At 40.1% G+C, this 19642-nt stretch overlaps 1 protein-coding gene across 2 annotated transcripts; it reads right to left on the reverse strand.

Moving 5' to 3' along the window:
• Nucleotides 1-92: 92 nt before the first annotated feature.
• On the reverse strand, nt 93-3272 carry LOC129771010 (TBC1 domain family member 5). 2 transcript variants are annotated; one of them, XM_055774254.1, is made up of 7 exons: nt 2846-3272; nt 2115-2645; nt 2004-2054; nt 1537-1940; nt 1373-1479; nt 970-1248; nt 93-913 (listed from the first exon to the last, which is right to left on the reverse strand). In XM_055774254.1, the coding sequence occupies exons 1-7, from the start codon at nt 2917-2919 to the stop codon at nt 365-367; spliced, it is 1995 nt and encodes a 664-aa protein (XP_055630229.1). In that variant the 5' UTR covers nt 2920-3272; the 3' UTR covers nt 93-364. The 2 variants fall into 2 exon arrangements, with proteins under 2 accessions (XP_055630229.1, XP_055630220.1); XM_055774245.1 differs by having other exon boundaries at nt 970-1314.
• Nucleotides 3273-19642: the final 16370 nt, after the last annotated feature.

The following is a 19642-nucleotide window of genomic DNA, read 5'->3' on the forward strand; positions in this document are numbered from 1 at the left end:
CACAAAGTTACCCAGACGCATGCCAAGGTTCTTTAATTCAGACTATGGTGGGAATTCCCACCAATCGTGTTCGAATGAACTCAAAAAACAGATTTGAAAAATAACAATGGTATATTGAGTTATGGTACACAATAAGCAGTTAAGCGGTAGAAGAGAATGCATCATTTAATTTTTTCTCAAAATTTTATCGACCCCGATCGGTCAAACCTGCGGCCGTACAGAATATGTTGCTATTACTAGTGTATAAATTATTGTTTCCTTTAGAAAAGAACCACCGTCATAATCGATGTATTCGACAAGGTTTGCTAACGGTAATACTTGTTATAGGCATTGAAACTTCGAAGATTAAAAGCTCCGGCAGATGCTAGTCTGAGTCCGTCCGTCCTGCCTGCAGTGGATCCGGGATAGGCAACTCTTTGTCATCTATCCGACGACGTCGATCGGCAAAATTCTGCTGAAAAACGTGCATCTCGACCTCCTTTCGGTTCGCCAGTTTTTTCGTTACTATCCCGCTGTACCTATCTTCCGGAATTTCGTATTGCAATATATTGGCAGCACTGTTTCGTCTGCAGTCTAGGTCGTAATTGTAAGATCGTTGCAGATTAAGGCTCGTTGGAGGTGTTTGCGTTCGTTGAGCTGGCGGTGCCGTACCGGAGCGCTTCGAATGGGAATGATCTTCGTTGGCTTCCGTTGCGGCGTCGATTGGAACCGATACGCGGAAGACCGTATCGTACCGTGGCTTCAGCAGCGAACATATCTCCTCGATTCCTTCAAGGGACTGTTGCAGTTCGCCTATGGGATTGGGAGGATGCACATGGCGCCGTAGTACACTCAGGTACTGTAGCAGCTTCGCTCGGCTGAGTGACATGACATTGTATGCTTCTTGGAGCTCGATTTTCATCAGTTCAGGATCCTTAAAAAATCGCAAAGCTATAAAATATGTTTTGTTAAATGACTTCAAAGACGCACATCTTCCAAATATCCGTCGCTTATATCGGAGTCCCGCGCAATCTCACCCTGGTTGGACGCAGCTGCCGCACTAACTGCGGCTTTCATTGCCTTTTCCCGCAGATCATTCGCGGTCAATTTCCGTAGTGATCCAGATTTTCTCGGCAGAGAAGCTGTGCGTATTCGTTCATCGCTGCCCTGCAGAGGATGGTCAGCCGTTACCTGTCGTCTATGCATGTTTGGCAGAGTTGAATATTTTAAATGCTCCAGTTCAATGTTCCTCGAACGCATCACAGGTTGCTGAATGGGTTTTTTCACCGGCGGAGAAGACACGTAGACCATTGCGCCCTCTGGGCGCTCGTAGGTCTACCGGAAAAAGAAACCCCATAGAACCAATTATTCACTGAGAAGATTAAATTCTTACCTTTGGTGATTTCATATGCAGAGCGTGACGTATCACGAGCGAAACGTCCACGTTTGATGGATAACGCATTAAGTACGTTAAACAAGTCGTATAATCACTGTAAATCACTGCAGCATAAAATGAAAAGTGAGCTAAATACGGTGCTTTCATCTGTCACAACTTACATTTATCACGAATTCTTATCAACATAGCTACAACAACGAAATTGATCAAACCCAGATCATCCCCTTCTCCGAAAATGGCGTCCCACAGCAGCAGCAGATCCTGCAAGGTGAATTCTCTTCCGAACAATAGCCGCAGCCAGCGAATACCAAATATTGCCAGTGGGACATCAAGCTTTAGCAGGTGATTGTGTAAGTGGAGATCCTCCTTGATAAGGATTCTATCTTTTATGTAGTTCAGTCGCTCGACAACTTCTATTTCCGTTCTTTTCCTCGCGACATACGCGCTGTCTGGGCTGGTGGGAGTTGACGGAGTTACAAGCGGAAAATGCCCTGTGGCCGTTGGGACCAAGTCCGTTATGCGATAGAAGGACGCAATTTGTTCCATTATTTTAAGAAAGATAGCGCTAGAAAATTAAGTCATTGCAAGTGTTTTTACGAGAGAAAAAAAAAAGAACACAAGAACTTACAAAGAGTCTTCCTCTAGAAAGGATGGGTCGAGCACTGTGATGAGATTGGGACTGAAAAAAGACGCAATATTATTAAAATATTAGCAAAACGGAAGCGAAAATTCAACTTACTCAACCTTTGGGTCGAGTTCCTGAATGTGAGCCATGGTCTGTTGATCGCTGTGAATTACAAAAATCAACGGGGCCAGAATTTCATGCATTCCTTGCCGGTAACACATGGAAGGATACATCCGCGCGTAACAGAACAAAATATTCGTCATCATTTTTTGTATCGAAGACTTTCGGAAAAATTCCACTCCCGGAAAGGTTCGAACTACGTCCTGGTTTATAACCGCACATAGCTCCTGGTCACAGAAGTGCTGATTCCACAGGCTCTGCTTAGCTTGCGAGAGCGGATCATCACCACCGTCCGAGTTTTGGTGGGGATTCAAAACGTATCTGTTCTTCAGTGTTCGATACTCATTTCTCAAGTGCTTCCGTTGTTCGCTCCATTCCGCTGAGGGTCGTTTAAGCACGCCTAGGAACACAGCCCAACAAATGCTGCGGAAAGGCGAAGCTCGGAGATCGCCGCGCACAGCTGCATGCCGCAGGTCGTAGAGCGTGATGTCATTGGCGATAGTGAGAATATTGCGCCATTCCAATCTGACAAAAAAAAAGATTTCGAATTTACAACAACCGCCAATATAATACGTTAAAAAAAAATAAAAAAAATACTTGAAAGTGTTCTGCGCAGTTATAAACTTTGAAATTAGCTTTTCAATGTGTATCTTCCCAATCTAACATTATTGTGAAGCGAATACGTTAATCTAGTCAATTACATCAAACATACACCAAATACTCACTCGTATTTGTCTACTCCCGATAAACTGGGTCCCCAATACCCGTCTTCTATCTTCGATTGAGCCAGGTCTACCATTGTTCTCCGGGGAACCGAAAACACCTACAACCAGCAGCATTCAGGCGCTAGCGCAACAACAGAACAATCTATACCCCCACAAGTCTTCCTGTGGCCGTGAGTATTATTGCACAGTCCATACGACAACGGTTAGCAACGATAGACTGAACAGAGCCGTTAAATATTGACCGTCACTATCACCATCCTTATCGCGGCTGTGCTTTGGTTTTAGGATGAGCTCACAAGTGAAACAAACACCAAGGATTAACATAGGGAGAAATCAAAGCGAAATAAAAACTTTCTCCTGCCGAGCCGCTGATAATTACACGACACGATTGAAGCCAATCGTGAGATAGCATATGTTCGCGAAACGCATACATGCGATTGTAAACAAAAACAAAACAGACTTTGTCATGTCAACAGCTGTTTGTCGAAAGGTAGGGGTGGGTTTTACCGATTAGTTCCACACTGTGATGAGGTCAACAGAGAAAACAAAATTACCTAGACAACTCGTAGACAAACAATTGTCGCGCAACTTTTGAAAAGGTCCAACGTAACATTTACGCCAACTCGAGAAAAACGAAGCTGAAGACCGGAACATTTTTCCGTAAATTGTTTTAAAAAAGACATATTATTATCGTTACCACTCGTTGAATTGCACTGAAATCGATATCAAAACCTGAAAGAAACTAAAATTCGAAGCGACCGAAGTACGACATCGTGTTGTTTTGACTGCTTTGTTACTTCGGACGTTTCGAGCGTCGAAGGCAAGTGGCGTCCGAAGTAATGATCAACTTTATCTGTCCAGGATTCATCGACTAAGACTTCTCATGAGACAAATTTTTTCCCGGCCGTTCTGCATCGAGAGTGCTTTTGAGGCATCATTACATCAGACTTCGGGTTCAGGATACCGAAGGGCCAACCTTCTTTTGAAGCATCATAATTTTGCTTTGTTATCAAACATCTAACTTCAGTCTAGTTTTATTCTGATTATAATCTCGAATCACATGATCACCTTTGCATTAATAAAAACAAATAATTTTCATTAGTAGTAGTAGTAGTAGTAGTAGTAGTAGTAGTAGTAGTAGTAGTAGTAGTAGTAGTAGCAGAAGTAGAAGTAGTACTAGTAGTAGTAGTTGTAGTAGTACTAGTAGTAGTAGTAGTAGCAGTAGTAGTAGTAGTAGTTGTTGTTGTAGTAGTTGTAGTAGTAGTAGTTGTAGTAGTTGTAGTAGTTGTAGTAGTTGTAGTAGTTGTAGTAGTTATAGTAGTTGTAGTAGTTGTAGTAGTTGTAGTAGTTGTAGTAGTTGTAGTAGTTGTAGTAGTTGTAGTAGTTGTAGTAGTTGTAGTAGTTGTAGTAGTTGTAGTAGTTGTAGTAGTTGTAGTAGTAGTAGTAGTAGTAGTAGAAGTAGCAGTAGTACTAGTAGTTTTCAGTAGTAGTAGTAGTACAGGTCGGACTCGATTATCCGGAGTATTGATTTTTTTTCACTCCGGATAATCGAATCAAAATAATTTTTTTTTGCATATATTTTTCGTTTTTTGAAAATAAAAGAGGAATTTGATTTTTGATTCATCTCCTTAAAGTCAGAAAACACCTTTCTCACTATAAAAAAATTAATTTATCCAGATTCTCTCAGGAGGTGATAGACGATCATATTTGATGAAAATATCCTCCTACGCATGTGTTCGAATTTCAACAATGACAGAGCTACAGAACTTTTTTTTTTTGTTTCGGACTCTGTTGCTTCAAACTGGCTCTACATTCAAAAGTACGCTACGGAAGACGATTCTGATGCTTTTATATGAAAGATGGGAAAATTTAGTACAGGATATAGTAGTGGAACAACCAAATTAGTGAATTTTAATAACATTTTGGAAGTGAAACACTTAAAAGTTAATAATTTTGAATGTGTTATTATTAATTTTATCCTAAAAATTTATATTAAACTAGATTGTTTCTATCAATCAAATGAAGTTCTTTAACCGCTCCACAATTTGTTCTTTGACGCACAACTTCTATCTTTCTTAATTTGGCTGCAATATCGATATAAACAATTCCTGGTGAAAATTCAAGCAAAATCTTCAAAAATCACAATTTTTACCCCACTGTACATGTAATAGCCACTTAAACATCACCTTGACGTTGAATAGTTACATTTCTTCATGACATAAGCCATATTTCAAATATAAAAAAAGAAATTCCAAACTGAATATAATCGAGTCCAAAATTGTATATAATCGAATCACATATAATCGAGTCTGTATATAATCCGAGTCCGACCTGTACTATATTCTATTAGTCAAATCATTTCATTTGATACCAATATTGAGGGAATTGCAAAAATACATAGTGGACGTGGCGGCGACCTTTTCGAATTTATGTTGTTCATAGTGTAGTGTATTCTCCAAATCAAGCCATTCAGCCTTTTTTCTTGCGGCGGTCAAATTGATTTTTTAAAGATCACGGAAGACGCAGTTTTATACTGACAGTAAAATTAAATGTATGTTCCAAATTTCAGATCAATCATTCAACAGGAACGGGGTCAATTTTCTATTAATGTAGGACAACAAACATTCAAACATGCATAGAAACAGGTCAAGCTGAATGAAACCATTCAAAAAGTAATTAGTAATGAGCATCTTGAAATTGTATTTTTCATTATCTGCTATGTTCTACTAGTCGAGAACATTCTTTTGATACATTTTTGGGCGTTTTTCATAAATAACTGTGTTCTGCTAGGGAAGCCTTTTCATTTGATACCCATATTGATGGGTTCTGAGAAAATAGGCAATGCGCCATTTTGTAGTGGCCGCCATCTTAGATTTCCATTTTTCATAAATGACTGTATTCTACTAGTCAAGCCCTTTCATTTGATACCCATATTGCTGGGGTTCTGAGAAAATATGAAATCCGCCATTTTGTAATGTCCGCCATCTTGGATTTGTATTTTTCATGAATAACTGTGTTCTACTAGTCAAGCCCTTTCGTTTAATACACATATTGATGGGGTTCTGAGAAAATATGTAATCCGCCATATTGTAGTGGCCGCCATCTTGGATTTGCATTTTTCATAAATAACTGCATTCTACTAATTAAGCCCTTTCTTTTGATACCCATGTTAGCTATTCAATATAGAATTATTATACAAATTATTCAAAATTTCCGAAAATCAAAAATAAAATACTCCGTATAATCGAGTCTAAAATTTCGGATAATCGAATCCCGGATAATCGAGTCTGCGGATAATCGAGTCTCCGGATAATCAAGTCTCCGGACAATCGAGTCTCCGGATAATCGAGTCCGACCTGTAGTAGTAGTAGTAGTAGTAATAGTTGTACTAGTAGTAGTAGTAGTAGTAGTTTTAGTAGTACTTGTAGTAGTAGTACTTGTAGTAGTAGTACTAGTACTACTACTACTAGTAGTACTAGTACTACTACTACTAGTAGTACTAGTACTACTACTACTAGTAGTACTAGTACTACTACTACTAGTAGTACTAGTACTACTACTACTAGTAGTACTAGTACCAGCAGAGGCCGAGCGTTGTCTTGGTAGAATATTATCGACTCGTGTCTGGTCGTCTTATCTGGACGTTTTACGGCATTAGCTCGCTTTAAAGGGATCAATTGTTACCTGTAGCAGTCTCCATTGATCGTTTGACAACTCATAGTGGATCAAGATATTTTGCCTTTTAGGTTGTTGCAGTGAATCCATTTTTCATCACCGGTAACAATTCGATGGAGAAAAAATTCTTCTGTTTCGTTCGAGTATCGGACATTCCAAATTGCCGCTTGGCATCTCTCGCTCTCAATTCGTATGTACCATAATTTCCCTGCTTTTAGATATACCCTGTGGCTTTAAGTCGTTTAAAGATAGCTGGTCGCGTTACTCCCAATGATTCTGCAAGCTCTGTTTGGGATTCACACGAATCTTGATCGGGTAATGTCTCTATATCTTCGGCTTCATACTTTTTGTATTGGCGCGGACGCTTTTTGTCTCTAACACTTTAGTAGCTATTTTGGAATCGTCCCAGCTTTAAAATTATATTATCGCCTTAAAAATAGGCCCCTTCTGAAGCATCGTCATTGAAACACTTTTTATAGCTGTATTTAGGAAATGCCTTCGGTTCACGCAACGAATTCGTTTTTATGTCTTCAATGATGTCAGAACGGGTCCCACACCCACCTTTTGTCGCCAGTAACAGTTCGGCTGAAAAGTTCTATCAGCGTCAACACGGAAGCTGGCTCGGCAAAACTGCTTGATAATCCTAAATGTACTGTGGATCGAGTTATTGAAGAGTACAAGTAAACTCTCACGACTGCTTGCAAACCTAGTGTTGGTCAACTGCGGTATAGGAAAGTTGACAATCCTTGACATGTATTCTGATTTGGCGAAACATCCTAACGCTGACCGCTGTACTGTGAGTTCGTCTCCGAGAAGGCTATGAGTGTTTCCGACCAACACGTAAGGCTAAGGTTACTTTGGATAGGAGTACGCACGAAAATTTGATTGTACGAATAGAAACAAACAATTTTGTTCGATAGAAGCTGACGAATACGAACGAAGCAAGGGGGAAGCAATGTAACCACACCAATACAACTCAATGTGGTTGTTTAGCTTCACTAATGCATACAATTCGTACGGCCACTTTTCTGCATCCAGTGTCACCGCCGCCTAACCCAACCAAAGCCTCAAACAACATGCGGTAGCCAGATTCCGAGCTGGTAACCAGAACGACCAGGTTGGAACGCGATGGATGTGTCTTTGTCGTCGATAAACCTTATGTGAAAGCAGGTTTTAACCAAATCCCGAAGGTTAAATTATATAAAATTTTTCCTGATTTGGCCAGGTATCTGTTTATGAGGCAAGAAAATCAGCGTGACCATAAAAGCGGGTACCTAGCAAACGGATTTTAATCTTCATTCAGTCCCATGGTGGTCAGATCCCGTCAGCTGCCAGTTCAATAATGACGCGTACTAGGATGGAACAGCGACAGTGGAGTCCAGTTCCCTCTAAAAGAGCTGAATTCACTAAATCCTCCCCTCTCCCGTCCAATAGAGAAGTATTGGGCGATAATGAAGCGGAAGCTGAAAATGAAGGGAACAGTCATCAGCGACACCGGCCAAATGAAGAATTTGTGGAACCAGCTAGCCAAGATCGTGATTGGAGAAGGTGGTTACATCCGAATAACGATGAATTGTTTGTTTCTATTTTTTCATGAAATATAATGTTATTTTATTTGTTTCATCGGTAAAAACATGAATCAACTTGCTGTAACTAATCGCCGAACATCCACAATTGGCGCGATCAGACAATACAGAACAGAGCATGACGCTGTCACTAATTTCTACATTTCTCACGAGGTTCTTACATTATAGTTTGCTACGCTATAACGCTTCTAGCTTACAGGACAGACTATCGGATTCAAATTCGATTCGAAGGGCTCAGATTTGGCAACAACTTTAATTTTAAAGAGTTGTTAGCGTTAACCGTTTAATATTATGTTTATTTGTCAGTTTTGACGTAGGACTACGTCTTTCATTTCTATACCGGGGTGTAAAATCAAAGTTTCGAAACCGAAAGCGTTACGCCGGAGACCGAGATTTTGAGCGTTAATAGCTCCAAAACAACTGAACGAAATGGTATGATAAACACTTCATTCGAAAGATAAAATGTCTACGCGTTATATACTTGTTACTTTTTGATCCAAAAACTTGTTTCAATAGTCTTAAAATTGCTTTCAAAACAGGCTATTGAAATCACCAATCGGTATATAAGCGAGCGCCGCTCGGAAATCCACTCAGTTCTAATTGAACAGCGATTGGAGCATGTTGTCGCTGTTGTGGTGAAGCTCTTCGTTTACCATGAAAGCGCGGATGAACGGTGTCACCAAGAGCCTGTTTGTGCACCCTAGGCCAGAAGGGAATCCATCAAGAGGAGAGTGATGCCACAAACGGTTCCCCGGGAAGACATCGCTACACACACATACACGCGCGGAATTCTTTCCGTTTGGATGCCATTCAGCATCGAGAAAGTTCCGGAAAGATCTAATAAAAAAAAAATGATCTGGGAATTTAAAAATACATTCATGTGAAAGAGTTTATTTGAATGTTTTCTATCCATGTAACACTGTGACCAAATATTTTTCAATCAAGTACTATTAACAGGTGGTTATCGAGTTAGTATTAACTACTGGTGGGCTTCCAGTATCGAGGAAAATGTGGAAATATCTAATCGTTGCTGGAAAATAATCTGCCAGTTCCCCTTGGAATTGAAAATTACATTCAAGCGAAAGAGTTTATTTTAATGTTTTCTATCCATAAAATATCCATATAATACATTTGGGTTTGTGATTTGTCAATCAAGTACAGTTAGCAGGTTAGCTTCTGAAGATTATTCTTCAGAACAAGGTTTTTCGTATCCTATATTGGATGCATAAAACCTTGTGCCTCCAACGTAACGCTCTCGTTTTCGAAGTCCCCCAAATATTCATTTATTCATTCATTCAGAATGGATTTAGATTCAACTTCAAACAAATGATCTCTAAATCAACGATAGTCCTACGTCACCCTTGCGGTTATACCATAGATATAACCCACTTCCTGTTTTTTTAAATGAAAAACAGTAGCTAAAGGCAACAAAATCTACATTATCTCGAGTGAGGATCGAATAAAAAAAACCTGCGATTTATCGTCAAGGTTAATAATGACGTTGAAACTAATGCGTGTCACAGAAGAAAAATAGTAATTCCCGATGCATTATGTTGCGATAATTATTCCGAGTGCTGATGCGTGAAAAAGATGTGGCTGGGGCTGTAAAAGCAACCCAAGTCAACAAACACTCACCAAGTGGCTATTTGGTGATAGTCTCCAGAGACAAAAAATGTTTTATTGTTGGTGCAATAAATTGATGTAAATTTGCTTCATTCACACTTTGAGCAAATAAGTTCAACCTGTGTGAACGAGTGATGGTCAATAGCTTCTCCAAGGTGTTAGCTGTTCAAGGGAAATGCACAAAAGGGAAGTACCGATGCAACGCACAAACGTTGCTTTGTGAAGGGATACGTTGAGTGGTGTTGGAGGACGTTGCAACATTTCTGGGAAAAACGATAAATCGGCTTCGGATGCAGGGGATGTTGTTTGATCTATTTTCGAGGGACTACAAGGTGTAGAACAAACTTGGCAACAAATGCGTATTATGTGCTTTGCTATTCGCAATCAATTCGCGATTTAGGAGAGGCCTAATGCTTTTAGTGGAACTATCGACTCACGAAACCTATAGATAGTTCTGTTTGAATGATTGTTTCACAAGAAAAAAAATCTTTTACTAGAATAGGCATTAGATGTGTGTACAAGAAACGATTTTTTTTTCTTTAAAAATACACGTTATTATTTTTGGAGATCTTTTGACGTAGGACTACGTCTTTCATTTCTATACCGGGGTGTAAAATCAATGTTTCGAAAACGAAAGCGTTACGCCGGAGACCAAGATTTTGAGCGTCCATAGCTCCAAAACAACTGAACGAAATGGTATGATAAACACTTCATTCGAAAGATAAAATGTCTACGCGTTATATACTTGTTACTTTTTGATTCAAAAACTTGTTTCAATAGCCTTAAAATTGCTTTCAAAACAGGCTATTGAAATCACCAATCGCGATATATAAGCGAGCGCCGCTCGGAGATCCACTCAGTTATAATTGAACAGCGATTGAGGTACCATCGCAGGAATGAATGGATGTTTCCCTAACACGGACTTTTAAACCATGGAGCCTGGGGAAATCGCCATTGCAGAATGGATACAAACAGCGGGTACTTTTGTACTAGTTTGCGCTATTGCAAATCGGAATGTTTCCCTAACACAGACTTCAAAACCATGGAGCCAAGGGAAATCGGCATTGCAAAATAAATGCAAGCAGCGGATACTTTCGTACTCGTTTGCACTTTTACAAATCGGAATATTTCCCTAACACAGACTTCAAAATCATGGATCCAAGGGAAATCGGCATTTCAAAATAGATACAAGCAGTGGGTACTTTTGTATTCGTTTGCGTTTCTGCAAATCGGAATGTTTCCCTAACACAGACTTCAAAACCATGGAGTCTGGCGAAACCGGCATTGCAAAATGGATACAAGCAGCGGGTACTTTTGTATTCGTTTGCATTTCTGCAAATCGGAATGTTTCCCTAACACAGACTTCAAAACCATGGAGTCTGTGGAAATCGGCATTGCAAAATGGATACAAGCAGCGGGTACTTTTGAGCTCGTTTGCGTTTCTGCAAATCGGATTGTTCCCCAACACAGACTTCAAAACCATGGAGCCCGGGGAAATCGGCATTGCAAAATGGATACAAGCAGCGGGTGCTTTTGTACTCGTTTGCGCTTTTGCAAATCGGAATATTTCCCCAACACAGACTTCAAAACAATGGAGCCAAGGGAAATCGGCATTTCAAAATAGATACAAGCAGCGGGTAGAACAGAGCATCGAAGACTGCAACATACCAATTATGAGAACACTTGTAATACTAACCTCGAGCCAACCGCGAGTAATCGGTTACATATTACTAACATAGTTGTAAGACAAAAATTGTCAAAATATTGGACTCCCGGCCCCGTCAGGCTAACGCCACATGTGCCTTAATAAAAAATATATTTTGGGAAAAAAAAGATGGGTGGGTAATGTCGGGGACATAACCGGAGTGACGTAGGACTATACAAAGGGGACAGCTTTTGCTAAATATATATTTTAAATATATTGTTTTATTGTCTTCTCCTACGTGAATACATACCTATCTACCTGAAAAATGGATTAGTTTACTGTTTACTCTTTATGAACATGTTGGGGGTTCTGGAAAGAACCTTTGGTGTTGTGTTTTTGCGTTTTTTTACAAACTTGATTCTTGATTTTTTCCTGAAGGCTTTGTACTTAAAGGGTGTGTCACATCAAATTGCATCACGGAAAAAACGCTGTAGAAATTCGCCCAGTAGACCGATCCTTTTGAAAATTTTAGACAGTAAAATAAAAACTATTAATCAATTTTTGGCATTTTCTTTTTATTCATACTTCGAGCCCAAGCCCGTATGCTCGCACCTTCCTCTTTACCCCGTCCATAAGGTTCTGTACTACGTCAGGTTGTAGTTTTTTTTGAACAGAAATCCATTTTCTCTTGAAGTCCGCCTCCGATTTGACAACTTTTGGGTTCTTCCGGAGGGCCTGCTTCATAATCGCAATCAAAATTTCTCTATTGGGCGAAGCTCCGGCGCGTTGGGCGGGTTCATTTCCTTTGGCACGAAGGTGACCCCGTTGGCTTCGTACCACTCCAACACGTCCTTTGAATAGTGGCACGAAGCGAGATCCGGCCAGAAGATGGTCGAGCCCTCGTGCTGCTTCAATAGGGGTAGTAAGCGCTTCTGTAGGCAATCCTTAAGGTAAACCTGCCCGTTTACCGTGCCGGTCATCACGAAGGGGGCGCTCCGCTTTCCGCAAGAGCAGATCGCTTGCCACACCATGTACTTTTTGGCAAACTTGGATAGTTTCTGCTTGCGAATCTCCTCCGGAACGCTGAATTTGTCCTCTGCGGAGAAGAACAACAGGCCCGGCAGCTGACGAAAGTCCGCTTTGGCGTAGGTTTCGTCGTCCATTACCAGGCAATGCGGCTTCGTCAGCATTTCGGTGTACAGCTTCCGGGCTCGCGTCTTCCCCACCATGTTTTGCCTTTCGTCGCGGTTAGGAGCCTTCTGAACCTTGTATGTACGCAGGCCCTCCCGCTGCTTGGTCCGCTGGACGAATGAACTTGACAAATTCAGCTTCCCGGACCGAACTTCTCGGATCACGTCTAAACTGCTTAACTACGCGCTTGTGATCTTTTTCACTGACGGAGCATCCATTTTTGCCATTCTTCACCTTCCGGTCGATGGTTAGGTTCTCGAAGTATCGTTTTAGTACTCTGCTGACCGTGGATTGGACGATTCCCAGCATCTTACCGATGTCCCGATGTGACAACTCCGGATTCTCGAAATGAGTGCGCAGGATTATTTCACTACGCTCTTTTTCGTTCGACGACATTTTTCCAAATTTACGAAAAATTGACAGTGAAGCATGGCCAACGTGATCTATACACTCTTATCTGATTATAAGCGAAAGCTGAAGATATAATTCCTAAAAATTTAATTTCTACAGCGTTTTTTTCCGTGATGCAATTTGATGTGACACACCCTTTATTAAATGTTCAATGCCGGGCATCTTTCGGCGTATGCACATATCGTACAATTAAAATGATGGCTGTGATAGGGAATGCATAGGTGGTCATCAGCTCATTCACTATCATATATTTCACTATTGAGCACATTACCGTACCTTAAACTGTGGTTTCGGAGACGAATGAATTGTAAGATTTGTAGTCTCCGCAAACAAAGTGAATAAAAATGAAAAAGAACTGAGGTTATGGAGACGAACTCTACGTTCTGTCGAGAAATAAACGAGCTATAAGCGTTCTGAAAAACCAACAGTAAATACAGGGACGGATGACCTTCGGATTGAAGTTTTTTAAAATAAGAACAGAGCAGCAGGAAATACATATCTCATCATGTTGCTCCTTAATTATTTCTATACAATGCAGATGTAACGTCAATCAATTTTCAACATAACTTATCAACCAAAGAAAGCAGTTCTTGCTACCGAGAAAATTCGTTAATACCATCCTGCATACAATGTGTTGTAATTTGAAGCCACTTTTAATTCGGAAACCATGCATGGGTTTGTGGAAACTGAATGATCAATTTAAAAGACCCCAACCACCAATAAGTTCAAGAACAAGCATAAACAAAATAAATTAGTTTATATTATATGTCATATTATGTCACTTTAGAATGCATTGGTATTGTGAAAAACTTTTAATAACTCTTCTTTGAAAGGTTTAATGGCCCTGAAAGGCGCCGTGTTTTACGGTGGCTGGTTTTGCTACCAAAGCAGCCTGTATAAACAAACTTTTTCCTTCTTCTACCTGCTGCCGTTTTGCGATTGCGTTTGCCACTCGCTGAAACTAGTTGTTGCCACCAAACCGAATGTGGTATGTTCTGTAGGCGGGGTTTCTTATTGTCGTGAGCAGCTTCGCAAGCCAACTCGAGAACTCCGGCGGCCGAAATTCTATAACCGCTATTCATTACATTCATTACGATTTGTTCGCTCGTTGGATTCACATGCAGGCTAAAAAGGGTCTTTTTCAGGATCACAAAATTATCTTTAATCTAAAGAGTTTATTGTTTTGTTATCACTCGATATCCTCATCTTGTTCGGTTAAACCTTCCTGTTTAGCGATTGCGTTTGCCACTCGTCACAGCTTTCACAGTTGGAAAATTTCTTCCCATCCAGGTTGTGACATGTTGTACAGTAAATTATATTTAATGCGACGTGCCGAAGCACCACTCAGTGTCGCATTGGAGGCGATTTTAACCTGTAATTGAACATTTGCGATGACAGTGGTACAGTGTCGACTTTCAATGTGGGGTCATAATTTGGACCCTGAACTCTATGTTTACAAAAATGTTCAACTAAATATGTCGCATAACATGTAGCTAAATGTCGAACTAATTGTAAATTACTGTACTTTCAATCTGGAAACAATTTAAGAATAGGTGAAAATTGAATAATCAGGAAAGTCCCCAACTATCAAAAAGCTCAGAACAACTGCCAAATTCACATACTCATCAGATCCTGGCAAACAAATTATGAAAAAACCAATTTGTGTTTTATTATTATTTTGGATATTATTTTAGAAACCATTGAACTGTATTTCGTAAACTCTTTTTTGAAAGGTTTAATGGCCCTGATAAGCGCCTTGTTTTATGGAATGGTTTCAATTATAAAACTTTGTACTCGTGGTTTTGAAAAAAAACATTTTGAACGCCCTCGATGCCGCCTTGTTCTGGATTTGCCACCGAAGCAGATTGTAAAAAGAACAAACTTATTTCTTCTGCTACCAGCTGCCGTTTTGCGATTGCGTTTGCCAATCGCCACTCGCTGCAACTGCCTGTTGTCTTGATTTCCACCGAATGCAGTTTTTCTTATCGTCGCGAGCAGCTTTGCCAGCTAACTCGATCACTTCGGCGGCCGAAACTAAACACGGTTCGAGCGAGATTTTGCCTTTCCCTTCACCTTTCCTCCTTTGCCATGTCCAGACATGGTTGCTTGTGTTGGTTTGTTGATGTGTTGTGATGCGAACCGATGTGGTGTACGGTTTGAATGAGAATGATCGTTACGGCAGCGGAGCGGGGATTTTTAAGCTGACTGGCTGGCTCGAGAATTACGCATGTGTGAGACTGCTACCAATGTTTCGTTCATTTTTTTTCTTTTTCCTTTCCAATCGTGCTTCATTCTATTTCGCTGCTGCTCTGGTTGCCCGTTTTGGTCGGTACGATTTGAGGAGCACAAAATGGACCAATCAAAAATGGGCACATAGTGCATTTGGACAATGCTTGATATATTTCACCACAATTATTCAATTATTTATCTCAAGAAAAATGAAATTTTATTCGTTATGATAGATGCGTAGATATATTTCCTATCAGTTGATGCAAAAACCTTTGCGATCTATTGAGAAATGCTCGAGTTATAAGCGTTCCAAATCTTGCATTTTTTCCTACTTGTTCAGTGCCTAGATTTCCATTTCACCCCCTATATCTTCCGGTTAGACGTAGTCCTACGTAAAAAAAAAAAGCAGCGGGTACTTTTGTACTCGTTTGCGTTTCTGCAAATCGGATTGTTCCTCAACACAGACTTCAAAAAGCCTGGGAAAATCGCCATTGCAAAATAGATGCGAGCAGCGGATACTTTCGTACTCGTTTGCACTTTTGCAAATCGGAATGTTTCCTTAACACAGACTTCAAAACCATGGAGCCAAGGGAAATCGGAATTTCAAAATAGATACAAGCAGTGGGTATTTTTGTACTCTTTTGCGTTTTTGCAAATCGGAATGCTTCCCTAACACAGACTTCAAAACCATGGAGCCTGGGGAAATTGGCATTGCAAATGAGATGCAAGCTGCGAGTACATAAACACATATTTCCAACACAGATTCAGAAACCAAAAAGTTTGGAAAACCGGCATTCCAAATATCGGCAATACTTTTTATACCCCCATGCATTTTGACGTGGGACTACGTCTAACCGGAATATATGGGGGGTAAAATGAAAACATAAACACTGAACATGCAGGAAAAAATGGAGGATTTCGAATGTTTATAACTCGAACTTTTTCTACTGAATCGGAAAGATGTTTGCATCAATTGATAGGGAATATTTCAACGCATCTATCGCAATTAGTAAAGTGTTATTTTCCATTAGGTAAATAATTGAATAACTGTAAAATGTTAAGCGTTATCTAAACGCCCTTACTGCCTCGTTTTGATTGGCCCGCTTTACGGTTTCCCCAACACAGACTTCAAAACCAAGCAGCCTTGGGGAAATCGAAATTGCAAATACATGAAAGAAGGGGGACTTTTGTTCTCTCCGAAATGTGTTCCCTAACACAGACTTCAAAACCAAGCAGCATTGGCGAAACCGACATTGCAAATACATGAAAGTAGGGGGAGCTTTTGTTCCCACCGAAATGTGTTTCCCTAACACAGATTTCAAATCCAAGGAGCGTAGGGAAGTTGGCATTGCAAATACATGCAAGTCGGGGGTATTTTTGTTCCAACTGAAATGTGTTTCCTTAACAGACTTCAAATCCAAGGAGCTTGGGAAAATTTGCATTGCGAATTCATGCATTCGGGGACATTTTTGTTCCGACTGAAATTTGTTTCCCTAACACAGACTTCAAATCCATGGAGCGAGGGGAAATTGGCATTGCAAATACAAGCAAGTCGAGGGCATTTTTGTTCCGACTAAAATATGTTTCCTTAACACAGGCTTAAAAACCAAGGTGTCTAGGAAAATTGGGATTGCAAATTCATGTAGGTCGGCAGTATTTTTGTTCCGACTGAAATCTGATTACCTATAAAGACTTCTAAACCAAGGTGTCTGGGGAAATCGGTATTGAAAATACATGCAAACTGCGAGTACTTTTGTACTCGCTCACCTTTGTACAGACTAGAATGCGTTTCCCTAACACGGCCTTCTAAACTTAGGTACCTGGTAAGATCGTGCAGACGACACTAGAGACATTGCATTTGTTCAAATTTTTTCTCACAACATTGTTTTATTCAATCAAAAATTTAATCAATACAAACAAATGATTACTAAGCTAAGGTAGTCCCACGTCAACCTTGCGGTAATATCATAGATATAACCCACCCATTTTTACACTCCGGAAAGCCGGTAGAAATACAACGCTTTGGCTCGGTTATTCAGAACTGCATGCCTCTTCATGTCGCCAGCTCACTGAACTTCTTCGCATACCGTTAGATGATAAGGAAACTATTTGCGGCGATAACCACTACTTTAATGCATGAATTGACCTAAATAGGGATTTGGAAATTCGTTTTTTGACGTAGGACTACGTCTTTCATTAAAGGTGCCAAATCAGAAAACAGGTCACTTTTTTATGAAATAAAGTTAACGTTAATAACTATTTTTGCCACGAACGGATTTTGGCGATTTACATACCAAACAAATCGAAAATTCTCTATGATTTGTTTGATATGCTATACATTACGATCCCCTGGTGTGCAAATGGTTAAAATTCATGAAAAATATTTATAAGCGTTTCCATTTTCCCATACATTTGTTCTGTCCATTTGTGTGCTTTCCCGAACAGAGTTAGCAATAACTTATCGACGAGCAACGAAGGGGAAGTCATAAGATTTAAAGTTCCCGTGAACAAAGGAAAAGTAGAAGAAGAATGAAGGGGAATACTCGCCTGGAATATAAACAGTGGATCTCGCTGAGACAATCTTATATAGAGGCGAATGAACTGCGAAGTCTAAAGCCTCTCAAATGGAAAGGCAAACTTTCAGTCACGTTCTGTATTCAAGGCAATGAACATCGCTTGCTCTTCCTTGTTTTGCGTCATCACATGTCTTCGTTTCGAGAACGCGACCAAATTAGTCACGCGCTGATGTCTCTGGCATTGTAATCATTGCATCAAACTGACGTCATTGAATTAAGGTTTTGAGCTACACAATTGTGTGGGGAATCATCAAGCTAGGCAACTCTCTCTACAAAGGATGAGAGCTAAGCTAATTCAGACCAGCAATATTAACCGGAAGGGCTTCTGTTGAGAAGAGCGCAAAACGGACATAAGTGTGTGTATATTTAGTTGCTTCAAGCCATCGTATATGGATATTTGTATGCGTACGTGCGTGCGTCATAATCCGTACGTAAAAATAGTGCATCTTCGCTACGCTGAATCCACATTTGTATCTGCTCCCGTGTGCATTGTCCCAGTCATGAAAAATTACCAAACATCTTGAAAATCGTACTGGAATGTTTAAAGTTATTTGGGTTCGCGTGCCAGTCGCAAAACTGCCTCCAACTAGGATTGCATTTGCGCTAATCTTGATCATGATGAAGCAATGTTACTCTTTTCGAGGTTGTTGAGATTAACAGAAAGAGTTCCCAGTGGCAAAACTTTCTCCACTAAGGATGACAGCTGCGCTTATCTTGATCATGAGAAAGTAATGTAACTTTTTTCGAGACCAGTAATATTAACAGAAGCGTTTCTTTTGAGAATAATGTAAAATGATGAGAAGTGTTTATAGTCTTAGTAGCTTCAAGCCACCAATGTATGGCTCTGTATGCATGCTATGGCGAACGCTTGTTTTGCGCTTGGTTTACGTTGTAAGAACGATACCTAAAGGCGCAATTCCATTAAAGCAATACTAAATAACATGTAGTTATTTCTGAAATTTCACAGCATTATAAAATAGTATCCCTGGTTATAAACATGCTTCTTATACAAAATAACAGCATAGTTCTACGTCAACAATGCGGTCGTATCTTGGACACAACCTCCTATCATTTTTTTCCTTTATTTATTTAATTAGGCTCAAGTGGATAAAGAGCCATAATCAAGCAGTATATTTTTAAACTATTTTAATATATTATAACTACACAATCATTAACTTAAGTCTAATTAGCTAAAACTACAGAGCAATATAAAAAAAATTATAAATTATTCCTCCGTTGCCTCGTCGGTATTATCCTTGTCTGGAACAGTGCCTGTGGTGGGTCGTAACAACTACATCGCCAGGTGATGTAGCATCGGTATCCTTTGGTAGTGAATGCCTCCATGCTATGTTTATAGCTCCTGTAATGATCTTATCTCAACGGGTACTAAGTTCTGCTTATGTAATAGGAGATGCGACCTAAATAATAATATTAGCGCTTCTTAGGAAGACATATATGGGGAACCTAAAAGATGGGAATTCGTTCAATCATATCATATATTTTCTATAGTTTTAGGGCAGTTATGACGAAAAATATTGAAAAAAAAACTTTACTGCGTTGATCAAACCGAGGAAGAGCGCCATCTGCTGATAAAATCTTGAATCCATATATGAATAGAATTCATCTTGCAGCAAACGGAACCCATTCGTCATCAATCAACCCTGCGTCCATTTGGTTGGCTGGCGAATCAGTAACGGCTGGACGCGTGCACGTGCGCGCGCGCCTGTCGAATGTCCCTACACATAGCTGAGCGGAAGAAGAGAGCGACTTTGCGCCTTCTGCGCTCGCAGCTTAATGTTCATTATGTTGAGAATATAAGCGCGCAGAGGAAAGCGGAAAAGTCTCTCCAACATGTAAGCCG

The sequence above is a fragment of the Toxorhynchites rutilus genome, chromosome 1, assembly GCF_029784135.1.
Source record: "Toxorhynchites rutilus septentrionalis strain SRP chromosome 1, ASM2978413v1, whole genome shotgun sequence".
NCBI classification, from domain to species: domain Eukaryota; kingdom Metazoa; phylum Arthropoda; class Insecta; order Diptera; family Culicidae; genus Toxorhynchites; species Toxorhynchites rutilus.

Excerpts from the sequence above, each read along its gene's own strand:
- LOC129771010 (XM_055774245.1), bottom strand. The coding sequence starts at position 2,919 with ATGGTAGACCTGGCTCAATCGAAGATAGAAGACGGGTATTGGGGACCC. Across the intron at positions 2,055-2,114 it reads GAACTCGACCCAAAGGTTGA|TCCCAATCTCATCACAGTGC; the intron begins GTAAGTTGAATT and ends GTCTTTTTTCAG. Across the intron at positions 1,480-1,536 it reads GATAAGAATTCGTGATAAAT|TGATTTACAGTGATTATACG; the intron begins GTAAGTTGTGAC and ends TTTATGCTGCAG.